This window comes from Notolepis coatsorum, assembly GCF_963971535.1.
Source record: "Notolepis coatsorum genome assembly, chromosome: 2".
Taxonomy (NCBI): domain Eukaryota; kingdom Metazoa; phylum Chordata; class Actinopteri; order Aulopiformes; family Paralepididae; genus Notolepis; species Notolepis coatsorum.
In genome coordinates this window covers 149479508-149500428 of record NC_140166.1, presented here as the reverse complement: position 1 = coordinate 149500428, position 20921 = coordinate 149479508, and the positions used below count along the sequence as shown (strand labels likewise).

General features: G+C 42.2%; 1 protein-coding gene across 1 annotated transcript in view; it reads right to left on the bottom strand.

The window, feature by feature from the left end:
• ntmt2 (N-terminal Xaa-Pro-Lys N-methyltransferase) overlaps positions 1-20921 on the bottom strand; it is a gene marked incomplete at both ends in the record, with an annotated part of 62580 nt that overhangs the window by 26733 nt on the left and 14926 nt on the right. The window contains one exon of the mRNA XM_084308346.1: positions 4039-4211. Within this exon, the coding sequence (XP_084164472.1) occupies positions 4039-4211 (173 nt within the window). The remainder of the gene's footprint in view (positions 1-4038; positions 4212-20921) is intronic.

The following is a 20921-nucleotide window of genomic DNA, read 5'->3' as shown; positions in this document are numbered from 1 at the left end:
CCTGTCAACCAGCGTCAAAAAGGACGCCTTCCAGTCGTGGTAGCTTAGTGGGTCGCTATCGAACACTGAGGGTACAGGTATAGGCATACGACTTGCACTGATGGATTCTGTGAACAATCTGACAAGAGCTGCTGTGCTGTCTTCGGCTCTGTCGTCGTGCCTTCCTTGTGATACCGCTGGCTGTGGAGCCCTCTGAGGTGGCTGGCTTGGGCGTGAGGCTGCCTGCGGTGGCGCCTGGTCCCCTTCTGGCCCTGCTGGTGCTGCAGCTGGCTGTGGAGCCCTTGGTCTTGGGTGTGAGTCGGCTTGCAGTAGCGCCAGGGGTTGCATTGGTGGTGCTGGAGACTGGCCTTCCTCTTTCACCGTAACGCCTACGAAACGTACAGCTGGGTAGTCACGTTGGCTGGCGGCTTGAGCTGCCTGTAGCTCCAGCCTGGCTACCACTAGCGCTCCTTCTCTGCGTTTAGCCTCTAGCACTCCTTGTCTTTCCGCGCTTTCGGCCTCTTGTTTGACCTTTCTTTCCGCGTTTTCGGCCTCTTGTTTGGCCGTTACCTGTGCCTCTTCGGCTACCAGTTTCCGGATTGCTTCATGGTTCTCCTCTTGCGCTAGCAAGGCGTCTACGATGGCTTGTCTAGCCGCAACGTCAGCTGCGGAGCTTGTCCTGCTTGCTGCGGAGGAGTTACTGTGGCGCGAGCTGATGCCTGTCCTTGTCCTGTGTTATGTCAAGCGGACAAAAGAGCCTGCTTGGTATGCGCTTTGTTTATTTTCTTTGTTTTGGAGTTCAGTAACTTATTATACTGTACATTTCTCCAGACCTCTCTTGGCAGAGCCAGTAGCAACCCCACCCCCATACCACTGAAATCTAACCCACACAGCAGACGAAAAAAACAAAAGAGGGGCTCTTTTGCCTAGAGGTCGCTGTTTGACGACATTATAAATTCTACCTGCTACTTTATGCAAATGTTATGCTTAATTTATGCCAAGTTCTATGTCTGCACTGTGCATTGCTCTTGATCTGACACAAAACAGAATTGACATTGTGCTATTCCTCTTGGACAGTCAAGTCAATACCGTGACAGTACCCATGGTGATTGTTGTTTATGTTAACCCTTTCACTACCACACTACAGAAGGTTAACCTTTCACTACCACACTATAACCGTCTGTAGTGTGATAGTGAAAGGGTTAACCTTCTGTAGTGTGGTAGTGAAAGGGTTAACCTTATGTAGTGTGCTTGTGAAAGGGTTAACCTTCTGTAGTGTGGTAGTGAAGGGTTAACCTTCTGTAGTGTGGTAGTGAAAGGGTTAACCTTCTGCCATGTGGTTGTGAAAGGGTTAACCCTTTGTCGTGTGGCAGTGAAAGGGTTAGTTAATCTTCTGTAGTGTGGTAGTGAAAGGGTTAACCTTCTGTAGTGTGGTAGTGAAAGGGTTAACCGTCTGTAGTGTGGTAGTGAAAGGGTTAACCTTCTGGATTGTCACAGTGAAAGGGTTAACCTTCTGTATTGTCACAGTGAAAGGGTTAACCCTTTGGTAGTGTGGCAGTGAAAGGGTCAATGGTGTCCCGGGAGTTCCACTGTTTTGATTGATTGATTGAAAATGTGATTAACAGATTGCAGAATGGGTACAATACAGTACGGCTCAATAGACACAATTGTTAACCCTTTCACTGCCACAGGACAGAAGGTTAGCCCTTTACTATCACACAACCGACGGCGATGCTCCATCATTAGCATCATTAGCTCCGCAAATGCGGAGCTAATGATGCTAATGATGGAGCATCGCCGTCGGTTGTGTGATAGTAAAGGGCTAACCTTCTGTATTGTCACAGTGAAAGGGCTAACCGGCTGTCGTGTGGCAGTGAAAGGGTTAAGGGGATGCAGAGCAGAGAAAGACTTTCGTCTTGTTTACATCAGGGTCCCCCATTTTCAATTCATCATTTCAATTCACCACGGAGCAGGATGTGTCTCTGGATGACGTCGTCACCGGAGTCTTGTCTCTCTGGTGTTCAGCTCAAAGGAGAGACGTGTCCATATCCCAGAGTGAAAGCTGATCTGCAGAGTAACAGGCTATGATAGAAATAACATGTGCAAATTCAATCTTAGGGTGGATTTTCCCTTCAAGGGTCTCCAAGTTTTCCTAAAAATGCTTTTTAGTAGTAAAATCCCAACGGTCATCTTCTGAATCCACTGCCAACAATGATCTTTGAGCTTAGATCCTTTTTTAAGGGAACTTTATTATTCCCATGCAGATGGTCTGTCCACCCCCTTTAGTATCGAGACAGTAGGAGTGTGAGGTTTCCAGTGAGTAAAGGAACACGCCGACATTATGGGGAAATGCACTTACCGTCTTCTCCAGAGTCAGACCAGAAGACAGATACCAATGTCCTCTCCGTTAGCCTATAGCTTAAAACTCTGCGATAGGTGTTTTTGGCCAACAGCTAGGCTAGCCGGTCCGTATCCACTGCCATGAATTTGTGCTAAGCTAGGCTAGCTTTCTACTGAGAGGAAATTGGTATCTATCTATCTTCTCATCTGACTCTGGAGAAGACAGTAAGCACATGGTCCCATAACGGTGGCCTGTTCCTTTAAAGGTGACTATTCGGATGAATTCCATCCTCTGCTGTAATAGAATCTAGCGGTCCTGAGGCAGACAGAGGAGGGGAGACACAGGAGAGAAGGTTCTGGCAGGTTTCCATCCCAGGCCAGTAAGAGGTGGGGGAAGGATTCTTTCTCAAAAGTGAAAATAGATACTCACCTAAAATAGAATCCTTAAAACATTTGGGGGGGGCTCAGTCCATTTGGGCTGTGGGGGGTGCTTAATGTCTGAAGGAGTCGACTGAAGGCTTCTTGTCCTCTGCAAAAGCATGCAATTGGTCCACTGATGGATACATCTTGATATTTGTCTAGTGTGTGAAATCCTCTTTCAGTGCCTCTGTGCCTGTTTTCTTAGGCAGTTAGCCTCGCTGGTATGTGCACCATTAGCGTTAGCCATGCTTCTAGGCCTCTTTGCTTTTGGAAACAATAAAAAATGTTTGCATTCAACTAAGAGGTTGGCAGTCGACTACGGCTCCTTTCGATCGATTAGTCGACTATTCGACTCGTCGAGGTCAGACCTAGAATCCTGTATATTATAATAATAATAATAATAATTAATTGCATTTATATAGCGCTTTTCTGTTTTTCTAGACACTCAAAGCGCTTTTTACAATGTAGGGTGGAAATGGCCTCCTTCACCACCACTGGTAGCACCCAACCTTGGGCTACAGGCTCAATGGCTACCATACACTGGCACCCGGCACACATCACACTACACAATGGCTGAACGGCTCAGGAGACAGGGATTGATATCAGCCAATTATGAGGAAAGGATGATTAGGTGGCCTATTAGGTTATATTGTAATGCTCGCTTGTGATTTGTGAATATATGAAGTCTCCCCTCAAGCTGAACACCAGAGAGACAAGAATCTAGTGATGATGTCATCAAGAAGGTGTCTAATTCATTGTCAATGGGATCCAATTCCAAAAATTCACAAAATCACAAATTCAAGTCTTGATGCTATGATTTCCAGCTTAGGGAGACAGTTTATATATATATATAATTTAATTAACTGATCAAAGATATTGGAATGGCACAAGTACATTCCGTTTTAGGGTGGATTTCCCCTTTAACCGCCATCTCTGGGCAGGCTCTTTGAGGGGAAACTTGGCCCAAAATTCAGGTGAAGGGTCCTTGGAGTTTGTGTCTCTCATTCTGTAGATTCACCACAAACCACAGAAGATGAATACATTTTCCTCAAATGCACCTTAGTGGCAGAATCTCATACATAATTTTCTAAAACCAACCTGGCCAAGGGGGGGCAGGAGGGAAAGGGCCGTGCTTTTGGGGAAACGCTGGTCCCGAAGTGAAAGGTCAAAGGTCAGTTAACCCTTTCACTGCCACACAACAGCAGGTTAACCCTTTCACTGCCACACAACAGCAGGTTAACCCTTTCACTGCCACACAACAGCAGGTTAAGGACGTATCTCACAGGAGGGTAGACTCACCACAAACCTCTTGAGGAACTCCCGGGAGCCTTCCAGGTCACCGGTGTTGATCTCCACGTAATCTCCCAGCATGCCCTCCTCCGACGCCTCCACGTCCTCATAGAACTGCTGTGCGCGGTAGTAGAACTGCTTCTCCCCTTTGATGTATTCGCACGTGACCGGAAACAGCTTGACTGTCGAGTGACAAACAACAACAGGCATCATCAGAGTCATCAAGTCTCGTGTTTACCCGTCACGTATACTGTAACCGGCGCGGCGTCACACAAATGTGCCTGTTATATTTTTGTGTTATTATTTAGTTGCAGTGCCATGTTTGGTCACTAAGTGGCGCTCCATTGTTTGGCTTAAGGCGAGACAGTACCCCCGAAATCGCGTTTTTGCTTTTTTTTTTTTTTTTTAGAGAGAGAGGTTAATCATGCTGGTAGAGGAGGATCATCATTGTTTGTCTTGGCAAAAAAGCCATCGGGAGAGCCAAGTGCATGAGGCGAGAGGGGGTAATGCATGAGTTCTTGGAGGTTGATGGGCATATCCAGATCCAAAGTAGACCTTGAACACCTGCCTCCTCCCAAGGTATGTCTCATCCCACATGTACAGCGAGTCAACTTCAGAGTTGCCTGCTACAAAAGAGCAGACCATCGGCGTATTTAGACCACTATCAGTAGGGCACGTGCCCTACTGATGATCATCTGTGCCCCACTGATTAAAAAAATTTTTTTTTACAAATGTTTTTTATTTCCCCTTTTTTAACATGATCAAATGATCATTTAACATGATCAAATAATTATTATAATATTTTTTACTTCACTTTGAAATATTATAGTGAAATATTTTGCAATGTTGTTGCATTTATCTTGTTGAAATCCTCCAACAGGCTCTTTTTTGTAAGTTGACTGGTTTGCACACCAATAATACAGTGCAATAATAGAATAGTAGAATAGATAGTAAAATTATGCAATAGAATGGCCAGAGTAAAATAGTGCTACAGTACAATCAACAGCGGGGTGTATTAGAAGGCTATGGTGAAGAGGTACGTTTTTAGCTTATTTCTGAAAATATTAAGAGATCTAGCTTCCCTAATGTCCATAGGTAGTGTGTTCCATAACTTTGGTGCATAGTTACCAAAGGCTGCATCCCCGATTTTCTTTAGACTGTGGCTTGGAACCTTCAATAGTAGATGATCGCAATGTTTATACTTTGTATATAAGGAGGAGGACCTTGAAATCAATTCTAAATGTTACTGGAAGCCAGTGTAGGTTATTTACTTGTAACTTTGGGTTTGATCCAAGGAGTAAGTTGCCCCATATTGCTCTGTAACATTTCTCTTTTTGTTATAGGACCGACTAGTAGGATTTCAGTTTTGCCCTCATTTAATTTTAGGAAGTTGTTCGTCATCCATTTGTTTATTGCTAAGAGACAGGCGGAAATGGAGTTTATAGCTGTGTGATAATTTGGTTCAGCGGAGATGTACAATTGTGTGTAATCTGCGTAACTATGGAAACATACATTGTGCTTTCTAATGATGTCTCCTCAATGTTCAATGCAATGTTCAATGCAAGTAAAGCACTTTAAACTTTAAGTATGACTAAATGCTTTCTTGACTATATATAGTAACTGTTCCAAAATGCATAGATTTCTATGTATTTTAGGGGTTTGGGGGGCTAGCTCTTTTTAATATAAATGTCAGATTGTTTTATTTATTTCATAGATTTCTATGCATTTCAGGAGTTTGGGGGGCTGGCTCCCCCAAATAATTAAATAACATAACCCTAACCTAACCCTAAAACCGAAATAAAGTTTAAAAAAAATAGTTACAAAATCCACCCATTTTCGCCCACAAACCGGCCAAAACCGGCCAAATTTTTCTCGCGGTAGCACTACACGCTCCCGCTTCATAGTTTTTGGTGCCCTTCTGTGCCCTACTGAAATGCGGGGTCTAGATACGCCCCTGGAGCAGACCAGCCAATATTTGAGATGCCGAAACCCTATGATCAGGATATGGGCTGGGAGAAGATGATGGATGAGGGGGTGTTAGAGCCTGTCTGGACGATTGGACCCATCCTCCCTCCTTCTCTTGTTGAGGTACTGGCCCAAAAAGCAGAGTCAGAAGAGCAAGAAGCTCTTAATAAGGAGGCAGATTATGCAAAACATGAAGTGGATGAGGAGGATGGAGAGTACGAGTGTGATGAGGATGGAGATTGATGATGATGATGATGATGATGATTAGTAGTTTAGGTTTTAATGTTGTGCCAACAGAGAAGATGTACTGTAATAGTACTTTGTTTGAACCTTAACAAAACATATTTCACTGGATTTCAAATTGTATAGGAAAATGTGTTAATGTGTCTATGTAGGACGAATTAGTCTTTTCACATTAGTCTTCCACTTTTGGCCTTGTTTACACAAAATCTACAATATTTAGGGCATAACAGCATGATACAATCTTTATTAACATTGTATTTCCAATATTAACCTCAAATTGATTTCATCTGATGGACTACATTTGAGTAAAGTGGGAAAATAGAGATGTGATCTAAACATTTTCAAAAAAAAATGCATTTTCTTGTCCTGAAATAGAATCAAGATGTGTTTGAATCTTAAAAATAACAATTTTACTGAATTTCTTGGGTCAATATTGTCTCTATATGTTTATTTTTCTTCTTTTTCAGGTTTTCGTTCAGGATAGGTGTAATAAAGGGTTAAAAAATAAACCCCATGGGACATTATTTCACCTGTTAAAATCTTAAAATAGACACTTCAAGGATTAAGAAAAAACAGGTGGCGGAAAAAAAAAAACAGACCATGCAGGTGGACCTATGTTTCCATCTAGAGTCAGACTATATGCCATTAGTAATGTAGGTAATTTCCTCCCTGTAGAGCCAACTAGAGCCAACTGTCTCTCTTGCTCTAGGGTCAGGTTGAAGCATTCCACCTAGTTAATCTTAGATGACTTCTGACCTCCTCTGCTCTGTGGTCTTCACCAGATCCTCGTGTTACAGCTTCAATCAGAGACACCAGATGAGTCAAACAATTAACGATCATGTTACTCCTGTCTCAGCGCTAAGGTCTACTTCTGAATAGGTCACCTTATAGGGATGGTGGATGTACTTCACTGTTACATGTGCACTCTGGTTGGATGCCAAACCTCTTTTCGTTGTACTGTAGGCCTACTTGATTCAGATAACAATACATTTGAATGTAATAAAAAAAATAAGTAACTAGAAGTAGCCAGTTAGTGAGTTGGAAGAATTCAATGGACCTCCTGATTAAAATAATTAACATGTTATCAATAATTACTAGTGGTGGGGGAAAATATCGATACGTAGTAGTATCGCGATACTTTGCGTGGCGATACTGTATCGATACAAGGACGCCAAGTATGGATATTTTATTATTTATTTATAAAAAAAAAAAAAAAAAAAATTTAATAAGGAAGTTGCATTGTTCATTTCAATACCTGTAATAGTACAGTAGTCCACACACACACACACACACACACACACACACACACACACACACACACACACACACACACACACACACACACACACACACACACACACATTCAGTTAAGTTGGAATATGAGTGTAATACAAACAGTTCAGTTTGTGAGGTACATGCAACACAGATTACAGTGTTGACATCTGTCTGCTTGAGAAAATACCATGTTCTGCAATAAAAATGATTGAAGTGAGATGAACAGACTGAAAACTTTATTTTATTAGATAAAACATGTTGACAGTTTTACTTTGCAGTTGAAAAAAGGTAATAAATCGCAATATATCGCAATACTCAGCATATTGCAATATATTTTGAATCGCAATACTATCGTATCGTGACTTAAGTATCGTGATAATATCGTATCGTGAGGCCTCTGGTGATTCCCACCCCTAATAATTATGAGGGATTACTTTTTATGATGGCCCTTCTCAGCGGTGGGAGAAGGAATGGAGACTGATCTGTGCGACAACCTCACAGGAGAGGACTTGAAAATGAGAGGACTAGGAATCTATAAATAAGGAAGCGTTTGTCCGACCCTCCTTGTCAGCTGTGCTATTCTCCACTTGCACAATGTGGGGGCGTCATATCCGGCTACGTCTCTAGCCCTGCAGGCTTCTTTTGGTCCAATCACAATACATAGGGAGGTGTAGTCTGACGTCGCTTTGGTCCGCCCGCGAGGTCCACCCGTATAGGGATTTATCATTGGGAAAATGGATTATCGGCTATTGTAACAATTCTGCCTCATGAACATTGGCAAGCTTTAAATTTTTGCACAAAATGAGTTCCCTTCTATCACTAGTAACATTATTGTTTAAGCATTTTTGGTTGAAATAAAATTCGAAGATCTTTTTTTACGATTAATTGCGAATATTTTCATGTTGAGCTATAGATTGTGGATGAATACACACAGAAAGGTACACCATGCAAATGTTCATGCTTTATTTGATTTAAATGAGAAGATTTATAAATGGGCAATGGGGAAATACATTGCGTTTCCAAGAACTTTTTTACATGAAATACAGCCCAAAAACCTTTAAGAAAAGTAACGATAAAGTTGTTTAATTGAGGGGAGAAAAGTTGCTAAACTCAATGTATTGTGATGGGACCGGAAGAAGTCTGCGGGGCTAGAGACGTAACCAGATATGACGCCCCCACATGATGGAGAATGGGGGTATTATGGTTAGCGCATATAGTGATATGATCTAATGACATGCCATTCGAGCAACATTGTACTTTTATACTTATTTTATGCCATTATTAAGTTTGCACGTTTACATTGCACTACTTTTATACCTATTCTTATGTCTGCAATTTATGCATTGTTTTTTTTATTCTGTCAATCTGTGTGCTGATTTATGCTATGTTAATTTTATACTATATAGATAGTTATTCATATGTATTGTTATATTGTAGAAATGTGTGCATTGAAATGTCTGTAAAGTCTCGACGACATTGAAAATGAGGGTGACCGTCACCAACCCCGGAGCGGCTGGATTCGCCTGTTCGAATCCAGCTCACAGCTCCGGGGTTGTCACCAGCTTGGCTGGCCGTTCACACTAATACAATTGGCAGTATTAGAGGGTGGGAGAAGCTGGCGGGGTGGGTCCGGGTCGTTGTAAACAGCGACTCCTACAGTTCGGTCGGGGCGCCTGCTAAGCGCGGAAAGGATCTAAGTGGGATAGTGTGATCCTTCCACACGCTACGCCCTCTCAGTGAGAATCCGCGCTGCCAGGTGAAAAGAAGCGGTTGATTGGCTGGACGTGTGTCGGAGGAAGCACGTGATAGCCTCCACTCTCCCAGACCGACTGTGGGGGGTAAGTGCGCAGCGATCAGGAAGGGGATTGGGAATTGGCATAACGACTAACATTGGGATGGGAGAAAATCGGAGGAAAAAGGAGGGGGAAAAAGATCAAAAAATAAATAAAAAATGAGGGTGACCTCAATAATTATTGTCTTTTCGAGTATAAATGAAGGTTGATGATTACCGTACTTTTCGCACTATAAGCCGCACCTGACTATAAGCCGCAGCAGCTAAATTGAATGATGTGTACATATATAAGCCGCACTGGACTATAAGCCGCAGGTGTTTTAATGTTTAATTACCATATGTAAGGGTTCGTGCACAGAGGGGATTGTCACAATACTGTCGGACAAATAACAAGAATTAACTCATTTACAAGTTGTATTAAGTTTAGCAAATAAGGGAACAGATAAATAACACTTCAATGCAGTAAAAAAAGCAATATTTTGGGGTTTGGTCCACATATAAGCCGCACCGTTATATAAGCCGCAGGGTCGAAAAATGGGGAAAAAAGCCGCGGCTTATAGTCCGAAAAGTATTAGAGGATAATAACATCAAGACAAAGCAGATATCCAGAGGGGTGGGGTGTGTACTCTTGTCTCCTTACAATCAAGTGACTAAGTCACTGTCTCTTTTGGTATTCAGCTCCAGGAAAGACTTGTTCATATTTACAAATGACAAGTGAGCATTGCAGTATTAAAGAATGAACAGAATGTGGATTCTATTTTAGGGTGACAAGTAGTCATACATACTACTACCATATTGTTGTTATGCCTGTATCAATGTACATATTAATATTACAACTCTACATCTGATAGAACCATAGATAGTAGATATATAGTACTATACTCAGTTGTACTACTTTATATATATTATACCCAGTTATTCCCAGTGCTGTATAATGATAATACATTTGAATCTAATCTAATCTAATCCAACGTGTTAAAGCCAGACACAGGTGAACCAGACATGCAGAGAACTGTCCAGTTAAAGTGCTGGGGGCTGTTTAAACGTCTCAAGGCGTCAGGCCTGGCACAGAGACTGGTTTTGGATTTAAGTTAGCAAGTCGGTACATGCAGCCACAGTCATGTGACCCCACATCAAGACTTTCAGAGGGGGGATAAGTATAGAAACACAGATTACGACCAAGGAGGACAGGAATGGCGGACGCCGGACGGAGGAGGTATTTGACAGGACATGTCTTCAGGTATTATCTCTGCCAATATAATAATAATAATAATAATAATAATAATAATAATAATAATAATAATAATAATAATAATAATAATAATAATAATAATAATAATAATAATAATAATAATAATAATAATAATAATAATAATAATAATAATAATAATAATAATAATAATAATAATAATAATAATAATAATAATAATAATAATAATAATAATAATAATAATAATAATAATAATAATAATAATAATAATAATAATAATAATAATAATAATAATAATAATAATAATAATAATAATAATAATAATAATAATAATAATAATAATAATAATAATAATAATAATAATAATAATAATAATAATAATAATAATAATATATTTGATTTGTAGGGCGCTTTATAATTGTGGAGCAAATCTCAAAGCGCTACATTGTAAAAGAACATAACAGCTAGCAAGGGAGTAAAAAAAGAATATAAAATAAGCAAGACTAAAACTGATAAGGAGTAAAACTGGTAAAACATAAAATGTGTGGAGCTAAAACTAGATAAAAATCAACAAAAGGCTCTATTAAAAAGATGAGTTTTGAGGCCCTTTTTAAAAGCATCCACAGTCTGTGGTGCTCTCAGGTGGTCAGGGAGAGCGTTCCACAGACTGGGAGCGGATGAGCAGAAAGCCCGATCTCCCATGGTGCAGAATTTGGTCCTTGGGCGCTGGAGGAGGTTTGCCTGGCCGGAGCGGAGATGTTGTGAGGAGGAGTGAGGGGTGATGAGTTCTTTGAGGTAGAGGGGGGGGCGTTTTCCGTGGAGGCACTGGTGAGTGAGTAGGGAGACTTTGTACTCAACCTGAGTGAGACAGGGAGCCAGTGAAGGGACTTGAGAATGGGTGTGATATGGTGGTATTTCCGCACTCCCATCAGGACCCTATCAGCGCTATTCTGGATGCATTGTAGCCTTTGGATGTTGTTGTCTGTATCGTCTGTGTCCAATAGCCTTGTCTGGATTGTTCTTTTTGGTTTATTCATTTCTTGTTTTTCTATTTAATTAATTTTCGATTTAATAAAAAAATAAATAAAAATCCAGAGAGATCCTTTTGTCCACCATTGTGGAGTGAGGGCCGAGAATAGAGAGGTCCTTTTGTCCACTATTGTGGAGTGAGGGCCGAGAATAGAGAGGTCCTTTTGTCCTCTCGCCAGGCCGTCATTGTAAATAAGAATTTGTATTTAAAACCACTTAACAGGCACCCCCAAAATTGGCCATTTTAGTTTTCGCTTTTGAGGACTGCATACTTTTTAGTAAACTGGTTTCTTTTTCCTCATAGACTTCAATTAATTCTGCATTTTTTTTCTCTTCCTGTTTTCCCTCGTGACTTTTCAGCTAGATCCCAGATTTGTACATCCCCAGGTGGGGTATCATTGGAAAGCCACACTCATTGTCCATTGCCTGTCCATCAAATTCATCAGATCACCCCGCTTGGTATACTATACTCAGTTGTTTTGGACTAGTTCTATAGCTGCAGAGCACAGCTTGTGATTGGAGGATCGAGAAAAGTGGGCGGGGTTCAAGGTTCAATTATAGGACGAGGATGAGTCAGTAGAAGGGGGGGGGGGCTGAACTCAGCACTGTTGTTCTAAATCATAACAACATTTACCAAGACATAAAATATATATTTTACAAATCCCAATAAAAGTTCACGTCGTTTGTAAATAATCCGACCGCGCGACCAACTGACATCCGACCACACAGCTGCGCAGCATGAATCTTGTTCGGGGACACGGATCTCGCACGGCGACGGTGACGTGAGGGATGCTCTGACATGAGTTACTGCTTCCATGCTTCACATACCAGGCCATGAAGGGACCTGGTGTTAAGCAGGGGTGTAAAGACCACCCGCATTTCATTGTATACTTGTATGCCGTGACAATTAAAACTCTTGACTTGACTTGACTAAAAAGTACCCAGAGATTATACTTAAGTGAAAGTATGGGTACCGTCTCAAAATCGTACTCAAGTAAAGTATCTGGCTAAAAACACACTTGAGTGAAAGTCAAAAAGTTTCTACTTTAAGAAGTTAACTTTTTTTCTGACTATCTATTCTTCTGATAGCAGGCGTGTTTAATTAAATATCCCCGCTTTCTAGTCTTGCACAAGGACCAATCAGCATGGGTATGGACGGGTTCATTTTCCATTGATGGGGATTTGATTGGCTGTTTTTAAATAAACAACCCCTGGTGTTAAGTGAGTAGTCAGTACCGTAAGTAGCTCTTCTTCAAGCCAAAATGAAAAAAAATTGCAATGGCAGAAACAGGCGACATGGTCTGAAATCTAATCACATTTCCTGGCAATGAGATGTTCCTAATGATTAAAGCAAACTCCTTCAGTGATGTAGCTCCATCAGAGCTGCCCTGTATATATCGCTGCCTCAATAAGGAGCTGGGTGGCTATAGGGTGTAAAGAATGTTTTATTTTGAAACAGGCTGAGTGATTGGTCTGATTTTACCAAATGTTATCAACTTGCAATAAGGCCTCCTGGTGGCTCTGTTATGCTAAAGGCAGAACATTATATGGATCAATCCACATATCTCTCCCTTCAACCTCCCACCTTTCACTCTCTACTGTGTGCTATCTAGTAAAACAAGAATGACAAAGATGTCATCGTCTGCATACAGGCACAGTACTATCAACCAATGATGCCTATAATGTACACGGTCGACGTTGAATCAGGTGCATCTCACCCTTCCCCCCTCCTCCCACACTGTGCAACATCTTACCCCTCAAGTGCAATATACTGTACACAGTGCAATACCCACCCACTACCATCTGACACTGTGATTGTTATTTTGTATATTGTTATCTTGTATATTGTTGTTATTTTGTATATTGTATTGTAACATTGTTTTATTGTATAGTATTTTATGTTTCTGTATAATGTTTTATGTTTCTTGTATAGTATTTTATGTTTCTTGTATAGTATCTTATGTTCTCTTGTTCTATCTATCTGTTCTATTACTTAATACTGCACCTTAAGTTTGAGTCCCAAATCTCGTTGTATGCAAATATAATGATAATAAAGTACAATCTAATCTAATCTAATCTTAGTCAGAGACAACACATATGGCGCCACATACTCACAACCCTGTGTATTTGAATCTGACTCACAATGTTTGCTGTGTGTTACTGTATGTGCTCGGTCCCCTCCTGTCCACCACTGTGTGTACTGTGCAGTAATTAAGCAGCAATGCCATGAATACTGCTTTGTTTTGTTAAAACAAAACAGAAAACGTGAACTCCATTATCAAAGTGAAAGAAAGGGAAATTCAGTCCAGCAGCAGCAGGCTGCATAATGCAGTACAATACCTGAAATCAAATCTCACTTATTTACACTCTGACCTGTGACCTCTGAGAGGGGGATGCAGAAACTCTGCAGCTGGTAGGAACTCACTATGCTGCTATTTAGGCTGACAGGTGGATATAATGTAAATACCGCAGCAGAAGTATTAATAACAGCAGGTGAAACCAAAACGGCAGACATTTCGACAAGGTTAAAATTACAACACGCAAAAACCAATAATCATTCAGATTCAGATTCAGATTACTTTATTCGCCATTTCATACAGGTACAAAATGGAACGTGTTTTGGCATTATAGTGCATACTTTTTTCACAATTAAGAACAATACAACAGTAAATAAATAATTTTAAGTAAAGTGCAAGACAGGACATAACAGTGAGACAACAGTAAGACTGTGAAAGTGCGGTGGTTGGGGACATGGATACAGTCAGTCATGGATGTACCAATCAGTCACTGTACGCTGAATCGTACAGGACAGCATACAGTCTCTGCTCCCGGCTCCCCTGTGAGGGTGGGAGCCCTGAACTAACCCATGGGACACTAGGGCTGACCTCCACTAGTCGAATAGTCCACTAATCGATCGAAAGGAGCCGTTGTCGAATGCAATTTTTTTTTTATTCTATTATTATAATTTTTTATATCATTCTTTCCAAAAGCAAAGAGGCCTAGAAGCGTGGCTAACGCTAATGGCGCACATAGCAGTGAGGCTAACTGCCTAAGAAAACGGGCACAGAGGCACTGAAAGAGGATTTCACCCGTCTAATGAACACACTAGACTAGACATATCAAGATGTATCCATCAGTGGACCAATTGCATGCTTTCACAGAGCACAAGAAGCCTTCAGTCGACTCCTTCAGACACCCCCACAGCCCAAATGGAATGATCCCCCCAAAAATAAAAATAAATATATATATATATTGGGGGTGTAACGGTACACAAAAACCACGGTACGGTACGTACCTCGGTTTTGAAGTCAAGGTTCGGTACGGGTTTTCGGTACAGTGGGGGAAAGTTGGCTTTCCATGTTCCACTCAGCGGTGATGTAGTGTGCAGCAACTAATTGTACTTGTAGGGCTGTCAACGAATATTCTATATTGAAATGAATAATCCACTTGTAAAAAAAATTACAAAATTATATTAGATTGTGAAAAAAACAGTGTGGGCGGTCGTTAGTGGTTAACATACCGTTGTATTCGTTCGGTACACTACACAGCCGTTCGGTACAGTACGGGTACACACCAATCAAAGTCGACTATACAAATCCTTAGTCGGAGACAGGCCTACAGGACATGCAGGGGGTCTCTGGGTTACATAGAGGCACCCTGAACCCTTACCCACGGGGGTCTGTTCCATCAGGTGCAGGTAGCTCGCGAAGAAGTCGTGCCTCAGCGAGTTCTGGATGGTGAAGGGCTGGCACATGACGTCGTCCGTGTCCTTCCAGCTCTCCCTCCGGCCCCCGTACTTGGCGGGGGGTTCTGCTGGGGTACCCTCCGCCATGACGACAGTGGTGTGTGTGTGTGGCCCGTGAGCTGGTGTGACAATGTAGCGGCGACCGGTGTGAGCTGTGCGACAGCTGCAGCGTGTTAATAGCGTGTTAGCGGTGGTGTGCCTGTGTGTAGAGTGTTGTTGCTTCAGCTGCTCTATATCTGTGTGGCAGGGAGGCAGGAGACTGGCAGTCTCTGACAGCCTCGCTGCTGGGGAGTGATTGGCAGGGATCGCTTTTCGACTGGGGGGGGGGGGGGCCAGGGGGGGGGGGGGGGTGTTCAAGATGCCGCTCTGGGGATCAGGAACATAGGGCCCTGAAGGAGCACCTGCCCCTTTTTCACTCAGGAGGCTGGGAGTGCCCTTCTTTGGCTGGTGTTAATATATTGCGTTTAAAATTTCTATTGAAATTAGGGATGTCCGATATTATCGGCCTACCGATATTCGGCCGATATTGGCATTAAAATGTAATATCGAATTTTTTTTTTTTTTTTTATATATTTATTTAACCTTTATTTACCCAGGCAAGTGAGTAAGAACCAAATTCTTATTTTATTTATAGTGAAAAGTATGCATAATGGGGGGGGGGACCCCGCATATATCGGTATCGGTTGATATCGAATTAAGAGTTGGACAATATCGGTATATCTGATTTCGGTAAAAAAGGCAATATCGAACATCCCTACTTGAAATTGTATCAAATATGTGCCAATTATAGATGCAAAAGCGTTTTATGTTCAAAAGATTGATCTCCCCCCCCCCCCCCCCCCCCCCCCAACCAACACCACCAACCCCGCCCCCCTCATATGCCACAGTGGTTTGGTCCACTGACTGCTTACCTAGTGAGACCGTTCTTAAAGAATACCTCCTAGGCGCTGCATAGCTGGAACCGATTAGCTAGCTTGCTTAGCTAGCTGTGGAGCCATCAAGTCTCATGTTGAGTTTTTAAGCCTCTCTGGCTTTGTGCATTTTGTGTCATTTTGGCAGAGTATGCTGAAGAGAGAATTCATTTTGGGCCTTGGACTGGAGGCAGATGGATGTGACTGTTTCTGAAAAGACTGAGTCTGCTTACATGGGTTATGCTTTTTCAACATGGAAAGGCTAAAGAAAGGCTAATGAGTTCTGCAAAACCTACAGAATTATTTTTCTCCTGTCCATGTGCAAAGTTGACTGGCTGAGTCAAACTATGTTTTCCCTTCTGTAAGCTTTGCAATAAGACTCACTCAGGTTGTGTTTTTGCTATTGGTTTCCCCCCCTATTTGCTATGTGTGTCTGTGTGTGCCCTAGTGATTGGGAGTTAAATGGAGAGGAACTTGACACACTGTAAGCTGATGATATTGATATTGCATACTGTATTTTTGTTACAGCCTGCATCCTCCGTGATACACGATAAGACACGATAAGTGTTTATGAAGTGTCGGTGTCACGAGGCTTGTAAGTGCGCCTCCTGCTGGTTGATCTATTACTTTTAACAAATAAAAAAAGATGTAAGTTATGCTAAAGATGTTTTTATTGGGCACCTGCCTCCCAGAATGTCTGTACGCGTCCCCCTGCTCCAGATATACAGAACACCTGCTCAGAACTCAGTTGGCATGGGAGGATCGAGAGAGAGAGAGAGAGAGAGAGAGAGAGAGAGAGATAGAGAGAGAGAGAGAGAGAGAGAGAGAGAGAGAGAGAGAGAGAGAGAGAGAGAGAGAGAGAGAGAGAGAGAGAAAGAGAGAGAGAGGTGATATATCTTTCCAGAGAAATCCTTTCTGTTAGAGGCTGAGAAAGGCGGACAATCAGACCATCCATGAACCAAAGTCAGGCGCTCACTTGGCTAACAGCTGTTCTGAAAACCTGGCAGTACAGGCAATACTTTCAAAGAATTGTTAGACTAGAAGACTAGAAGTCTTTATTTGCCATGCAGTTTTAACACACACACGCGAGATGGGCGACCCACAGGAACACACACACACATGCACTGAGTCGCCGATGAAATGTCTCTCTGCACTTTTCCCATCCCGTTGTCCTTCCCCCCATGGGCAGCCGGGAGCAGATAGGGCGTCAACGTGAGCCACGCCCCGGGGACCAATCCAAGTGCTCCTGTCCGTCTTCGTCAAGGACGCGACAGCGTTAGCGATCTGTTGTGCATGTTTTTCCATTGGGTTTATCTTATCGGGGGGGAAACCCTTGAGAGCACGGGGAGAACATGCAAACTCCACACAGAAAGGCCTGGGAGATACCCCACCTGAGTACCTGGCATCATGCAAACCTGGTCCCCAAGCGGGAATTGAACCCTGGACCTTCTTGCTGTGAGGCGACAGTGTTAACCACTACACCACCGTGCCACTTGTAAGAAGGTACACGTATAGAGACACGGATACCGAGGAGGACAGGAAGAGCGGACGAGGTAGTGACAGAGACACGTGCCCTCGGGTATATCTCTGCCAAAGAAGTGCAAATATTCTGTCACCATGTGCCTTGCATCTTAGCAACGACAGCACCTCATTAGAATTGGTGGTGAGATTGGCCTTCCTGTTTCTGTTTAAAAGTATTTACTGTTGTTAATAATCCAAACATCTGAAGATGAGCTCTGTTTCTCTTGAGCGTCCAAAGAGAACGCTTCACCTTGAAGATGTACGATCAAAGCGGTGAGATTAGAATTAATGATGATGGCGACCTGTCGGAGTTCTACAATTCCAGAGAGGAATTCTGAGAGAAACGTTTTCGGAAAAACTCATACCTCAAAGGGTTAAAAGTAGCAGAATCCCTCGACTACAGATATCTTTATTAAACACAATTAAAGCAGGGGTTACCTTTTTTGGCAGGTGACCCCATTTTGAGGTTGAAAAATTCTATAATAATAATAATTCATTACATTTATATAGCGCTTTTCTCAGACTCAATCGCTTTACAATGTAGGGTGGAAATTGCCTCCTTCACCACCACTGGTAGCACCCAACCTTGGGCTATGCAGGCTCAATGGCTACCATACACTGGCACGCGGCACACATCACACTACACAATGGCTGAACGGCTCAGGAGACAGGGATTGATTAAGGGGAAGGGATGATTAGGTGGCCCTGATTGGGAATTTGGCCAGAAACGTCTGGGAACCCCCTACTCTTCACAATAGGCGCCCTGGGTTCTTGACCGAATTCAGTCCGGACCTCAGTTTAGCGTCTCATCCGAAGGACGGCACTCGCAGCTGTATGGTGTCCCTATCACCGTAACAGGGGCATTGTTACTGACAAGTCCAGAGGACAGAGTGCCCGCTGCTGGACAACAACACCACTTTCCGACAGCAGCCTTGACCGGGGCTCGAACCGGTGATCTTCCGATCATGAGTCCAAAGCTCTACTCATGTTGCCACATTGCCGGACAGAAGGTTGGAATATTCTAGGGACCCCAACATTGTACAAAACATTTAATTCCTCAGGGCTAAATAAATCAAGTCACCGGTCAGTTACAACAGTAGGTGGGCTACTGCATTGCTTCCTGAGTTGCCTCTGTTTGAAGATCTCAATGTGTCCAACCTGGCACAGAGACTGGATTCAGGATTCAGGTTATAAATCAGTATATGCAGCCAAAGTCATGTGACCCCATATCAAGACTTTCAAAGGGGAGATATGTATTAGAAACACGGACCGAGACCATATACATTACATTACATTTAGGCATTTAGCTGACGCCTATAAGCGACTTACTAATTGGGTCAAACAAGTCACCAGGAGGGGGTACAACTTTATGGGTAAGTGATATTGTTCGTTTACTAGTGCCGACCTTGAGTGCTAGTTTCAAGTTCAAGTTTGTTTATTATTTGTCATAATAAAATACAGAATACTTTATGATGGAAGCTACACTCTGAGTGCATAGTGGTATAGACATATTTATCATAGTAGGTAGTGGTATAGGCATAGTACTTAGTAGATAGTAGTAGGGCTGACATTGACTAGTCGAATAGTTGACTAATTGAACGAAAGGAGCCGTAGTCGACTGCCAACCTCTTAGTCTAATGCAAAAAAATATTTAAAAGATTAAAAAGATTATAATTATTATAAATCTTTTTTGTTTCAATCATTCTTTCCAAAAGCAAAGAGGCCTAGAAGCGTGGCTAACGCTAATGGCGCACATACCAGCGAGGCTAACTGCCTAAGAAAACAGGCACAGAGGCACTGAAAGAGGATTTCACACACTAGACAAATCAAGATGTATCCATCAGTGGACCAATTGCATGCTTTCGCAAGAGGACAAGAAGCCTTCAGTCGACTTCTTCAGACATTAAGCACCTCCCACAGCCCATGAACCCCCCCCCTATCGGCAAATTTCAGCCAATCAAAGTCCACTATACAAATCCTTAGTCGGGGACAGGCCTAGATGGTATAGGGAGGTGTAGTGGTTACGTCATTGCCGTTTTTCGTGTTCCACCCTCTGTCCAACACAATGTATTTCCCCATTGCCCATTTCTAAATTGTCTTGTTTAAAACAAATAAAGCATTAACATTTGCATGGTGTACCTTTCTGTGCTTCATTCATCCACAATTATGGCCAAGTCATACATCTATCTAATCTGATCTTTCCAATGGAGTTAAATCTGGATTTAGTACCACCAGGCGCCCATTACAGGGCAGCAAATACTGTGAATGAAATCTACTGTAATTGTATAATGTACATAGCTCCGCCATTTTTCACCAGAGAAAGGTAAAGAAACAATATATGTTGTATGTTTTGGCAATAACGTTCAGGTTTGTCCGACCCATGAGATATAATCACAAAAATAATGTCAGAATATTTCGCATAGAATATTTTCAGCAGCTTTGACAGCGGCTGGTGTGAGCTGGGTACTGTAGTTGTATGAAATTTCGATGTCCATCGAAAGCCCTGTGTCTCCTCTTTCGATTTCATGACAGCGTCATTTCCTTGCGTCTAAATCATCTGGTTTCCGATGCAATGCGCCGAGATGTTTATAAACTCATACTGTATTTCACTAACAACACTTCAAATCATTTGTAAAGAAACGTAGTGCTGAAAATATACACTTTGACTGCTGTTTTGATAGGGTTAGGGTCTTTACTCTTGGCAAAATTTTTACTATGCGAGCGCAGCATGGTTCAGTGGTCTGTCGACTAAATTAAAAAATAAACTTCAGGTGATGCAAAACAACACTATTCGGTACATACTAGGTGTGCCTCCCAGAACGCATGTAGGTAGTGCCGAATTCATAAAGGTGGGACTGCTACCAGTGCACCTCAGGGTTGAACAGGTGAAACTGAACCACATGTTCAACATACAGTAGTAAATGGTACAGCCCTAAGCTATCTGAAGTATCAGATCAATATGGTCCATACGCAGCATGTACACAATACCAGGGCCAGTGTTCGCTCCTGTAAGGTGCCACGGGTCAAGTAAAAAATGGCTCAGAGCTCTTTTTTCTACACCGGTATCTCAATGTGGAACAGCCTTCCACTCAGGATAAAACTGTCAGGTTCTAGAGGAATATTTAAAGGTCATGTTTGCTCATATCTCTGGGGTAAAGTGGCCGGATAGCTGTCAGGTCATACTTGTATTGTTGTTTTAAC